This window comes from Halichoerus grypus, chromosome 13, assembly GCF_964656455.1.
Source record: "Halichoerus grypus chromosome 13, mHalGry1.hap1.1, whole genome shotgun sequence".
Lineage (NCBI taxonomy): Eukaryota > Metazoa > Chordata > Mammalia > Carnivora > Phocidae > Halichoerus > Halichoerus grypus.
In genome coordinates this window covers 95501302-95515063 of record NC_135724.1, presented here as the reverse complement: position 1 = coordinate 95515063, position 13762 = coordinate 95501302, and the positions used below count along the sequence as shown (strand labels likewise).

At 39.1% G+C, this 13762-nt stretch overlaps 2 protein-coding genes across 8 annotated transcripts in view; both read right to left on the bottom strand.

Moving 5' to 3' along the window:
- Nucleotides 1-12998, bottom strand: part of ANHX (anomalous homeobox) — a 47812-nt gene extending 34814 nt beyond the window's left edge. The window contains exon 1 of the mRNA XM_036081574.2: nucleotides 12890-12998. The gene's annotated coding sequence lies outside the window, so the exon portion shown is untranslated. The remainder of the gene's footprint in view (nucleotides 1-12889) is intronic.
- Nucleotides 1-13762, bottom strand: part of LOC118528647 (zinc finger protein 268) — a 41886-nt gene that overhangs the window by 11682 nt on the left and 16442 nt on the right. For 5 of the 7 annotated variants that reach the window (XM_078061180.1, XM_078061181.1, XM_078061182.1 and 2 more), the window contains exons 3-5: nucleotides 12890-13090; nucleotides 1068-1194; nucleotides 687-779 (exon numbers count right to left, since the gene is read on the bottom strand). In XM_078061180.1, the coding sequence (XP_077917306.1) occupies nucleotides 687-779; nucleotides 1068-1194; nucleotides 12890-13090 (421 nt within the window). Of the gene's footprint in view, nucleotides 1-686; nucleotides 780-1067; nucleotides 1195-12889; nucleotides 13091-13762 lie in introns of those variants that run through there. The other 2 variants (XM_078061185.1, XM_078061186.1) reach the window with 2 other exon arrangements.

Below are 13762 nucleotides of genomic sequence, written 5' to 3'. Positions count from 1 at the left end.
ACATGCAAGGAAGATGCCCAATGGACCAATCAAACTTGGTACCAAAGGCCAGATGAAAGAGGGATGGGCTATCAATTACCAAAAGAGAAAAAGAGCTTAAATCTTCAGAATAGATGTCTTTCAAAGGTTATAATATATAAGAAAAGTAGTGAATATGGAAAGTCCCTTTGGACTCAGAGGGAAGAACAAGAGAAGCCAGTAAAGCATGAAAAGAATAAGCACTTCATCGTGTAGTGTGTGAGTGGGTTCCGTGGGGTGGCCCATGAAGAAGGGGGAGGGCTCAAGAGAGGATGACTGATATCCAGGGATGTGGGAATGCACTTAGAAGGGACAGTGATGACTTCTCCTAATAGATTCCAAGGAGAAGGAAGGATGTTGGGACTATGGTTGTTGACTATAAGTGTAAGAGATTTTAAAAATATAATTAAAAAAAAAGAAAGTAGAAGGAAGAGTGAAAGTCACATCAAGAGAGATAGAGAGAAAAAAGCCTGTTTAACTGCATAACAAAATGAGTCTACTCTCCTGGGAAAGTACACAGGAAATGGAGAATTCCAGAGAGGAAGAGATGAACTAAGACAGAATGGTTACGAATGAGACAAAAAGTACAAACATGAGGTGTATGTCACATCAGAATTCGCATCAATTCTGAATAAGGAAGAAAAGATCTAAATATCCTCATCACTCACCTGGATGGCCTTGACTTGGGATTTGGGCCTGCATCATCCACAGTTCTTCTTGTTCCAACTTGAAGATGATATCGGGTTTGCTGTCTTGATACCCTGTGAATGGCAAATCATAACCAACCTGGACCAAAACTACCTTGAACCCTGAAGAAGGGGGAAGAGTCAGTTTAGAGGCAGCACAATAAAGCTGCCCTTCTGCCCCATGGAAAAGTGAAGACCATTTTCAACTAGCATATTCTGATGCCAAAGGGAGACTAAGAAAATCTGGCCTTTAAATATAAATCCAAAATCACTAAGAATGTTGCAAAAGCCACCCAGCTTTCAGCCACCAAGAAGGGGAAGCCTGGAGATGACACACAGTCCTTTCGGGGAGGGAGCTCCTACCCAGGGACACCAGGTTGCTGTAGTTCTCCAACATCACACTCCTGTACAGGTGCTTCTGAGTGGGATCCAGCAGCTGCCACTCTTCCCAGGTAAAGTCCACAAACACATCCACGAATGACAATGGTCCCTGAAAGAGCACATTCCTATTCAATCTCAAACTCTTTACTGAGTTTCTGGGAAACAACAAGCTGCCTAGGATGTCCATTGTTTATATTCTACTTTGTGAGAAAAGCAAAAATTTATTGAAAACATTCCATCAATGTATATTAAATCAGTCAGCCTTTCACTCAACATATGAGAATACCAGGTGCCAGATACTCAGCAAGGTGCAGGTGATATAAACTTGAATGAAGGGACATCTGGGTAGCTTAGTCAGTTAAGTGTCCATCTCTTGATTTCGGCTCAGGTCATGATCTCAGGGTTCTGGGATCAAGCCCCATGTCGGGCTTCACACTCAGCGGGAGTCTGCTTAAGGATTCTCTCTCCCCCTCTCCTTCTGCCCCTGCCCCTGCTCGTGCACTCTCTCTGTCTCTCTCTCAAATAAATAAAATAAATCCTTAAGAGAAAACTTGAACAAAACACAATCCTGTCCAAAAGAAGTGTTCACCACTACACAGAAAAGCAAAGTTAAACATCTGTGAATGCAACTGGTAGTCAAAGAAGCTAAGACAAAAGAACATACAGAGTACAACAAGGGCACAAAGACGGAAGCAGCAATGCTATTCATTACAGATACACCTTTGACTGTTTAAACTATCCTAGGAACCACGTGCACAGGGTAACCAAATGTCCCAGTGTACCCAGGACTAAAGGATTTCCCTAGACATGGGACCTTTGGTGCTAAAGGCAGGACAGCTATAGTCAAAAAGGAATGGTTGGTCATCCTACTTCTGCAACACTTCTTTACCTCCAGGTGCCAGGTATTCAAAAAGTGCAGGTGATATAAACAAGGATAAAAGACACTCCTGCCTGAGAGAAGCGTTTAGCATTGCAGAAGAAAGCAAAGTTTAAAACATGCAATTGCAACAGGAGGTTAAAGAAGCTAAGATGAACAAACATACAGAGTACAACAGGGGCACAAAGGAAGCTAGCAATGCCACTTGGAAGTGTCGGGCTGAATCTGTAAAAGGGTACTGCAGGGGCAGCCACTGTGAGAGAAGACATGTTAAAACTTATGTGGAATGAAAGCACAAAAGCTCTAAGTAGCAGCCAATTTGTGGGGCAAATGATCTGAATAAGAAGATACACAGATGGCAAATAATGATGCTCAACATCATATATTATTAAAGAATTGCAAATTAATAATAACACACCATCACACACTTATTAGAATGGCTAAGATTATAAAATAGTAATAACAACACCAAATCTCATGAAAGATGTGAATATAAACATCCAAGAAGCTCAACAGAATCCAACAAAGAGGGGCACCTGGGTGGCTCAGTCGGTTAAATGTCTGCCTCCAGCTCAGGTCATGATCCCAGGGTCCTGGGATCGAGCCCCACATCGGGCTCCCAGCTCAGTGGGGAGCCTGCTTCTCCCCCTCCCTACTGTGCTCTCTCTCAAATAAGTAAATAAAATCTTTAAAAAAAAAAAAAAAAAAGAATCCAACAAAGATGAACTCAAAGAAATCTACACCAAGACCTATTATAATCAAATTTTCTACAGACAAAAACAAAGAGAGGATCTTGAAAGCATCAGAGAAACAATTTGTCACACACAAGGAATCCTCAGTAAGGTTATAAGCAGATTTCTCATCAGAATCTTTGGTGGACTGAAGGCAATGGACCCATATATTCAAAGAGCTAAAGGAAACAAAATTGTCGACCAAAAATCCTCTATCTGTCAAAACTGTCCTTCAAAAGTAAGAGGGGAAATTAAGACATTCCCAGAAAAACAAATGGGAGTTTATTACCACTAGACTTGCCTGAAAGAAATGCTCAAGGGAGTCTTGCAGGTGAAATAAAAGGACACTATAAAATAATTCAAAGTTGTATGAAAAAAAAAGATCTTAATAAAGGTAGATACATGTACAATGATAAAAGGTTATACTACTTTAACTCTGGTTTCTAACTCCACATTTTGTCTTCTACATAATTATAAGAGACTAATGCACTTAAAATAATTATTAGTTTGTGTTTAGGGGCACGCACTGTACAAAGATGTAATTTTGTGACATCAATAACCAAAAGGGGTGGGGACAGAGCTGTAGAGGAGCAGAATCTTTGTATAGTAACAAAGTTAAGCTGGTATAATTTCAAATAAGAATGCTATAACTTTAGGAAGTTAAACATAATCCCTATGATAACTACAAAGAAAATAGCTATATAATTTACACAAAAGGAAATGAGAAAGGAATTTAGATATTTAACTACAGAAAAAGAAATTAAACACAAAAGAAGACAGTAATGTAGGGACTGAGGGACAAAAAAAGCTGTAAGCTATATAGAATTCAAACAGAATGAAAGAAATAAGTCCCTCCTTATCAGTAATTACTTAAAGTGTAAATTGATTAAACTCTCTAATCAAATAGAGAGATTGGCAGAATGTCTTAAAAACCATGGCCCAACTATAAAATGTCTAAAAGAGACTCACTTTAGATCCAAAGATAAAAATAGATGGAAAGTGAAAGAATGGATAAAGATATTCCATCCAAATAGTAACCAAAAGACAGCAGGGAGGGTAATACCAGTATCAGACACAACAGACTTCAAATCAAAAAAGGTTATAAGAGGGGCGCCTGGGTGGCTGTCGTTAAGCGTCTGCCTTCAGCTCAGGTCATGATCCCAGCGTCCTGGGATCAAGCCCTGCATCGAGCTCCTTGCTCAGCAGAAAGCCTGCTTCTCCCTCTCCCACTCCTCCTGCTTGTGTTCCCTCTCTCGCTGGGGCTCTGTCAAATAAATAAATAAAATCTTAAAGAAAAAAAAAGAAAAAAGGTTATGGGGGGGCGTCTGGGTGGCTCAGTCGTTAAGCGTCTACCTTTGGCTTGGGTCATGGTCTCAGGGTCCTGGGATTGAGTCCCACATCGGGCTCCCTGCTCAGCAGAGAGCCTGCTTCTCCCTCTCCCTCTGCTTGTGCTCTCTCTGTGTCTGTCTCTCTCTCTCTGTGTCAAATAAATAAATAAAATCTTAAAAAAAAAGTTTATAAGAGGGGGTGCCTGGGTGGCTCAGTTGGTTAAGCGTCTGCCTTCAGCTCAGGTCATGATCCCGGAGTCCCAGAATTAAGTCCTACATCAGGCTCTCTGCTCAGCAGGGAGTCTGCTTCTCCCTCTTCCCCTCACTCCATTCATGTTCTCTCTCTCACGCTCTCTCAAATAAATAAAATCTTTAAAAAAAAAGGTTATAAGAGACCAAAAGGAAAATTATATATTATTAAAGGTTCAATACCACAAGAAGATATAACAATTATAAAGTTATACATGTAATAACAGGTCACTGAATTAAATGAAGGAAAAACTGACATAATTGAAGGGAGAAAGTTTTATAATGATAATTGGAAATGTCAATATCCCACTCTCAATAATGAATAGAACAACTAGACAGAAGATAAGTAAAAAAACAAAATACTTAAACAAAGCAACTATAACAGACGTATGCTAAATATTCTACCCAACAAGAGCATACATATACTTTTCAAGTACACATGGAACATTGTACAGGATAGACTATGTGTTAGCCCACAAATTAAGTCCCAATAGATCTTAAAAGATGAAGATCAGGGCACCTATGTGGCTCAGTCGATTAAGCATCTGACTCTTGATTTTGGCTTAGATCATGATCTCAGGGTTGTGTGACTGAGCCCTGTGTTGGGTCCGTGCTGGGCATGGAGCTTGCTTAACGTTCTCTCTCCCACTTCCTCTGCCCCTCCCCTACCACTCACGTGTGCTCACTCTCTCTCTTAAAAAAAAAGATAAAGATCATAAAAAGTATTTTCTCTGACCACACAGGATAAAGTTAGAAATCAATAACAGAAGGAAAAAAACTGAAAATTCACAAATTCGGGGAAATTAAACAACACATCTTAACCAATGGATCAAAGAAGAAATCAAAAGGTAAATTAGTAAATACTTATACATGAATGAAAACAAAACACAACATACCAAAATTCACAGGATGGAACAAAAGCAGTGTTGAGGGGAAAATTTACTAGATGGATAAACAGTACACTAGAGGAAGCAAAAGAATAGATCAATGATCCAGAGGACAGAGTAATGGAAATCAATCAAGCTGAAGAGAAGAGAGAAAAAAAGAATAATGAAAAATGAAAAAAGACTTAGGGAACTCAGCAACACCATCAAGACTAGTAACATTTGCATTATATGGACCCCAGAAGGAGAACAGAGAGAAACGGGGGCAGAAAATTTATTTGAAGAAATAACAGCTGCAAATTTCCTGAATCTGGAGAAAGGAACAGAAATCCAGATCCAGGAGGCACAGAGAGCCCCCAACAAAATCAACCCAAGGAGGTCCACACCAAGACACATAGTAATTAAAATGGCAAAAAAAGTAGTGGTAAAGAGAGAATTTTAAAGCAGCAAGAGAAAAGAAAGCAGTTACATACAAGGGAAACCCATTAGGCTATCTGCTGATTTTTCAGCAGAAACTTTGCAGACCAGAAGAGAGTGCCATGATATATTCAAAGAGCTGAAAGAAAAAAACCTGCAGCCAAGACTACTCTATCCAGCAAGGCTATCATTCAGAAAAGGAAAGATAAAGAGTTTTCCAAACAAAGGAATTCATGACCACTAAACCAGCCCTACAAGAAATATTAAAAGGGACACTCTGAGTGGAAAAGAAAAGACCTAAGTAGGAGTAAGAAAAGTAGGAAGCACAAAAGCAGTAAAAATAAGTATCTCTATAAAAATCAGTCAAGAGACTCACAAAATAAAAGAATGTAAAGTATGACACCACATACCTAAAATGTGTGGACAGCGGGGAGGGAAGAATGGGTTCAAACTTAAGCAACCATCAACTTAATGCAGACTGCCATATGCATAAGATGTTATACTCACACCTAATGGTAACCACAAATCAAAAACCACTAATACAAAAAAAAAATAAAGAGAAAGGAATCCAAGTATATCACTAAAGAAAGCCAATAAACCATGAAAGAAGAGAGCAAGAGAAGAAAGGAACAGAAAAGAACTGCAAAACAACCATAAAATAAGTAACAAATGATGATAAGTACAAGCCTATCAATAATTACTTTCAGTGTAAACAGACTAAACATTTGAATCAAAAGACATAGGGTGACGGAATGGATAAAAAAGCAAGACCCATCTATATGCTCATTTTTGACCTAAAGACACAGATTGAAAGTGAAGGGATGGAAAAGCATTTCTCATGCAAATGGATGTGAAAAGGCCAGGGTAACAATACTTATATCAGACAAAATAGATTTTAAAACAAAGATAAGACAAAATAAGAGAAAAAGAAGGACCGTATATAACCATAAAGGGAACAACCCAACAAGAAGATATAACAATTGTAAATATTTATGCATACAGCAGAGCAGCACCGAAATACATAAGGCAGCTAATAACAAACACAAGGAAGTCATCAATAGTAATACAATAATAGTAGGGGACTTTAACACCCTACTTATATCAACAGATTATCCAACAGAAAAATCAACAAAGAAACAATGGCTTTGAATGACACATTGGACCACATGGATCTAACAGATACATTCAGAACATTCCATCATAAAATAGGAGAATACACATTCCTTTCAAATATACATGGAACATTCTCCATGATAGATCACATATTAGACCACAAAACAAATCTCAACAAATTCAAAAAGATCAAAGTCATACCACGCATCTTTTCTTTCTTTTTTTTTGAGAGAAAGAGCACAAGACAGTGCATGAACAGGGAGGGGCAGAGGAAGAGAGAGAGTCTTAAACAGGCTCCACACCCAGTACGCGGAGTCTGATGCAGAGCTCAATCTCAGGACCCTGAGATCACGACCTGAGCCAAAATCAAGAGTTGGATGCTCAAATGACTGAGCCACCCAGGTGCCCCTATCAAGCATCTTTTCTGACCATAATGCTATGAAACTAAAAATCAACCACAAGAAAAAATCTGGAAAAAACACAAATACATGGAGGAAAAAATACATGGAGAAAAAAATACATGGAGAAAAACAAAAATAAAAACACAATGGTCCAAAATCTTTGGGATGTACCAACGCTGTTCTAACAGGGAAGTTTATAGCAATACAGGCCCTTAAGAAGCAAGAAAAATCTCAAATAAACCACCAAAACTTACACAGGACAGAACTAGAAAAAGAAGAACAAACAAAATCCAAAACCAGTGGAAGGAAGAAAATAATATAGATTAGAGCAGAAATAAATGAAACAGAAACTAAAAGAGAGAGAGGACTCAAATAAAATCAGAAAAGAAAGAGGAAAAATAATAACCAACACCACAGAAATACAAAGGATTGTAAGAGAATATTATGAAAGATTATATGCCAACAAATTGGATAACCTAGAAGAAATGGATAAATTCCTAGAGACATATAATCTCCCAAAATTGAATCAGGAAGAAATAGAAAATTTGAACAGACTGATTACCAGCGATGACATTGAATTAGTAATCAAAAAACTCCCAACAAACAAAAGTCAAATATCATTCTCAATGGTCAAAGACTGAAAGCTTTTCCTCTAAGATAAGGAACACGGCAAGAATGCCTGCTTTCACCACTTCTATTCAACACAGTACTGAAAGTTCTAGCCAGAGCCATTTGGCAAGGAAAAGAAATAAGTCTTTCAAATTGGAAAGGAAGAAGTAAAATTATCTCTGTTCACAGATGATATGATCCTATATGTAGAAAACTTTAAAGATTACACATACACACACACAAATGAATTCAGCAAAGTAGCAGCATACAATGTCAAAAATCAGTTGCATTTCTATACATGAACAATGATTAATCTGAAAAGCAAACTATGAAAACAATTCCATTTATAATAGCATCAAACAGAATAAATGCTTATCCAAGGAGGTAAATGAGTTATAGAACGAAAACCAGAAAACTTTGCTGAAAGAAACTTAAAAAGACATAAATAAATGGAAACATATTATATGTTCATGGATTGGAAGGCTTATCATTAAGATGCCAATACTACTCACAGTGATTTACATATTCAATATAATCCCTGTCAAAATCCCACTGATACTTTTTTTGCAGAAACAGAAAAGCCCATCCTAAAATTCATATGGAATCCCAAGGGACCCTGAATAACCAAAACAATATAGAAAAAGAACAAAGCTGAAGGACTCACATTTCCTTATTTCAACACTTAGTACAGAGCTACAGTAATTACAGCAAAGTAGTATTGGCACAAAGATTAACATACAGATCAATGGAATAGAATAGAGAGTCCATAAATAAACCCTTGCATATATGGTCAAATGATTTTTGACAATGGTGTCAATACCACATGATGGGGAAAGGAAGATTGTCTCAAATGCTGCTAGGACAACTCGATATCCACAAAAAGAATGAAGTTGGATCCTTACCTAACATCATATATAAAAACTTACTCTAAAATCTTGGCAAAGTTTTTTTATAGCTACCCACAAGCTCTTCCATAATTAATATGGAAAGGCAGAGAAAAAAAATAGCCAAAACAATTCTGAAGAACAAAGGCAAAGTATTCCCAGTAGCCCATTTTAAGACTTCCTATAAAATCAAGACAGTGTGATGCTGGTGAAAGATCAGACACAAGATGAATGAAACAGAAAACAAAGCCTAGAAATAGACCCATACAAACATTGTCTCCTGATTTTTTTTTTTTTTAAACAAAGACATAAAGGCAATTCAATGTAGAAAGGAAAATCTTTTCAACAAATGGTGCAGGAACACTTGCACATCCATAGACATAAAAAATAAACCTCAAGGGCGCCTGGGTGGCTCAGTTGGTTAAGCATCTGCCTTTGGCTCAGGTCATGATCTCAGGGTCCTTGCTCAGCGGGGAGCCTGCTTCTCCTTCTCCCTCTGCCTGCCACTCCCCCTACTTGTGCTCGCTCTCTCTCTGTCAAATAAATAAAATCTTTAAAAAAAAATTAAAAAAAAAAAAAACCTCAACACATAACCCAACCCTCTACAAAATTTAACTAAAAATGGATCATAGACTTAAATGTAAAAGCTAAAACTATAAAAGTCTAGAGAAATACAAGAGAATATTTCTGTACTTTGGTTTGGGCAATGAGATTTTATTTTTATTTGTTCATTTTATTCAGTAGGCTTCAGGTCCAGTGTGGGGTTTGAATTCATGACCCAGAGCCAGCCAGGTACCCAAGCAATGAGATTTTAGATATGACATCTAAAACTCAATCCATTCTAAAAAAATAAAATTGAGAAAATGGAATTTATCAGTCAGTGTTACAAAAATGAAAAGACAGGGGCGCCTGGGTGGCTCAGTCGTTAAGCGTCTGCCTTCGGCTCAGGTCATGATCCCAGAGTCCTGGGATCGAGTCCCACATCGGGCTCCCTGCTCGGCAGGAGGCCTGCTTCTCCCTCTCCTACTCCCCCTGCTTGTGTTCCTGCTCTTGCTATCTCTCTCTCTGTCAAATAAATATATAAAATCTTTAAAAAAAAAAAAAAAAATGAAAAGACAAGCCAGAGACTGGGAGAAAACATTTACACATCACTTTTCTGATGAAGGACTTGAATCTCGAATATGTAAAGAACTCTTAAAAATCAATGGCAAGAAAACAACCCAATTAAAAATTGGGGAAACGATCAGACACAGAACAGATACTTCACCAAAGATATTCAGAGAGCAAAACATAAAAGATACTCAATAATACTAGCTATAGGGAAATGCAATTTAAAACCACAATGAGGGCGCCTGGGTGGCTCAGATGGTTAAGCGTCTGCCTTCGGCTCAGGTCATGATCCCAGGGTCCTGGGATCGAGTCCCACATCGGGCTCCTTGCTCAGCAGGGAGTCTGCTTCTCCCTCTCCCTCTGCCTCTCCCCCTGCTTGTTCTCTCTCTGTCTCTCTCGCAAATGAATAAATAAAATCTTTAAAAAAAAAAAAAAACCACAATGAAATACCACTTCACATGTATTAGTATGGCAAAATTTTTACAAACCTGACAATACCAAGCAATGGCCAGGATGAGGAGCAACAGGAACTCTCATTCACTGCTGGTAAGAGTGCAAAACTGCACAGCCAGTTCGGAAGACAGTTTTTTACAAAGATAAATACATTGTTACCGTACAATCCAGCAATCATGCTCCTAGGTATTTACCCAACTGATGGGAAAACTCATGTCTACACAAAAACCCATAGATGAATGCTGACAGCATTTGTAATCACCAAAAACTGGAAGCATCTGAATATCAAGACTTACTATAAATATAGTGTGATACTGGCCCAAGAACAGAAAAGTGGACCAAGTGTAGAGAGCAAGATGGACTCACTCGTATCAAATGGTAATGCAAGCAGCCAAGGGTGTTGCTGTTAAGACCAGGTATCATGGAAACCAGCAACCAGAACTGAAAACCAGCAGAAGAAGAGGCCAGCAGAGGTCCAAGACTGATTAAACTCCTTTAAAGATTCATATATTGAGAGAGAGAGAGAGAACACGGGGTGGGGTAGGGGGAGGCAGAGGGAGGGAGAGAGAATCTTAAGCAGACTCCCCGCTGAATATGGAGCCTGACGCAGGGCTCGATCCCACGACCCTGAGATCCTGACCTGAGCCAAACCCAAGAGTCGGACACTTAACCCGCTGAGCCCCCCAGGCGCCCCGATTGAACTCCTTTAACAAGGGAAGATCTTGCAGCACACTGTCTCATTCGTGTCTGAGTGTATCAGAAAGGGAACTGCTGCGGCCGCAGGCTCAGCCAGCTGATCTCTGAGCAGAACAGGTTCTCCACAGCTTGAACGCAGTCAGGAGCATGTGGCAAGAGTGACCTGGACTGGACCGGGTCCTCGTCTCAACTGTGCACTCACACACAGACTTTGTGTTTGGTTCGTTCACTTCTTACCCCTTGCTGTATCTTGTTTGTTGTGTGACTCTGTACTATGCTTTGCTCTGTTAAATGAGATGTCATTGAGTTTGAAATCCTGAACCTGCTTCACAATTATGTTAGCCTTGTTTTATAACTGAATAAAGGTGACACAACCCGTGTGCACCTTCATAGTGTGCTCATGACACCAATGGAACAGAATGAAGAGTTAGGAAACCAAACCATACTTATGGACACCTGACACATGACAAAGGTGGCACTGCAGAGCCAGAGGTTGGAATCAATCACTTCACTGGGACTGGGACAATTGGATAGCTCTGTGAAAAAAATAAATCTTTGACTCCCATCCACACCAAACATAAAAATTCATTCTAGATATATTATAAATCTAAATGTGAAAGGTAAAATAATAACAAAGAAAAATGTCTTCATGAGCTTCAGATAAGAAAAAAGTACTTAAATTGGACACAAAAAAGCACAAGCAATAAAAAAATTTATGAATCAGAATAAGTTAAAATCAATTATCTGTTCATCAAAAGACAGCATTAACAGAATGAAAAGGGAAGCAAAAAAAATACTGAACAAGAGTTAATGCTACTCATACTGAAATATTTAGAGGAGGCATGATGATATCTGAAATATATTAAGAAATGCACCAAAAATAAGATGGGTTAACGGATGCATAGAGAGAGAGACAAGGACAGATAATGTGATAAAGCAAGTATAGTAAAATGTTAATGGTAAATTCTGGGTGATGGGTACACAGAGGTTTGCTAAAATCCTTTCAACTTTGCCCTCTGTTTGAAAATTTTTATAACACAATATTGAAGGCAGAAGAAGCACCCCAGGTAAAATTTGAATATGGATTTGGTATCAAGATAGTTTTAAACTTTCATGTGCATGAATCACTGAATCTTGTTAAAATGAAGAGTCAATTATAACAGGATTGAGGTGGGACATGATATTCTGCATTTCTAACAAGCTTCCAGAACATAAAAAAAATTCATTTAAACCAGTAAGAAAAAAGACAGAAAAACCAAAGGTAACAAAATGTCAAATAAACATGACAAAAAGTACTCATCCTCTTTAGCCAGGAAAATGCAAATTAAACCCATGAAGAGACACCACCATACCACCGCCAGAATGGCTCAAATTCAAAAGACTAACAATAGAAATTGTTGGCCAAGAATGTGAAGTAAGTGGAACATTCAAACACTGCTCTCCTAGCATGAGCTGGTAAATATAAGAGCACCGGTGTTTAATGAAACAAAGTGCTTACTGAAAAATATAAACAATATAGCAAGATACATGTGCCACACCTGGGTGGCTCAGTTGGTTAAGTGTCTGCCTTTGGCTCAGGTCAGTCCTGGGATCAAGCCCTGCATCGGGTTCCCTGCTCAGCAGGGAGTCTGCTTCTCCCTCTGCTGCTCCCCCTGCTCGTGCTCTATCTCTGACAAATAAATATATAAAATCTTAAAAAAAATACATGTGCCACACCATTAACATAAATTAAAAATACATACACAGCAATAACAATACATATTTTGTGAACACATATAAACAAAAGAAATCCATAAAGAACAAAGTAATTTTGGGGGGGTGGGGAAGGAGACTGAAATTGAGTATGGGGAAATCAAAAAATATGTAATAAAGATAGACAAGGACCTTACACAAACCACTGATGATAAACAGACTATGAACTGAAAAGTGATTAACTTAACCCTAAGGATCTCCATCCCTCTCCCCACCAAAAAAAAAAAAGAGAGAGAGAGAGAGAGAGAGAGAGAGAAGTACTGAAGAAAAGAAGCAGGAATAAATAAGCAAACAACTCACCCGAGACTGGGTGGTTTTTGGCTGCTCCTGGGAAATAAACAGCCACTCTAGAACCTGCTCTGTCCTGTGATTCTTGTGTCTTTGCCAGGGTCCTCCAGGGAGAAGCCTGTGGTCAGGAGTCCCTTGACCCAGGATGGATTCCTGACCTTGCAGCTCTCTGGCTCTGTTGCATGAATTCTCTTGTTCCTGGAGAGGTGGAACCTGTGGACACAAGAGCAAATTCGCTTTAATGACCAGCATTCCGCTAGGCCCCAACCTCATCTCTTCTGCTGGTGAACACACTCACAGGAGACCAGGCTGGATGTTCTGCACGCTGTGTTCAGTGTCGCTGTGGGGCAGAACCCAGCGCAATGATGACAGTCCCCTCCCCACACTCTGCACAGGCACCCAGGAGTTCTGAAGTTGCAGCAGCCACCCTAAGAGTTGAACAACTTCAGGCAGTCATTTAAATAACACAATGCCAGATGCTAGAGAGCAACAACTCTTAGGCTGGGCGTATACAAGCCGAAGATTTCAAATGAGCCAGAATGAGTTAGAAATTCTTCCCTCACTATTTAGATGTCCATCAACAATTCACTTACTCTCTCTCACAGAGTCTTACTTTTTGCTGTGGTGAACACTGGGAGTAGGGTGGCATCAGGTAGCAGTGCAGTTTTTTAACCTTCCAAGAACTCCCAATGAATGCAAATGAGAACAATCACAATGGTACAAGAAACAGCCCATAGACATCAACACCAAACCAACACAGTCTAGGTTACAGGGTCTCTTTACAAACATCAAGATATATGTAGAGGTGACCCAAGAGCAGAGGACAGATCCCAGGAGAGAAGAGTGAGCAATGAGGGAAGATTCTGACAGGCCACACACTGCAGA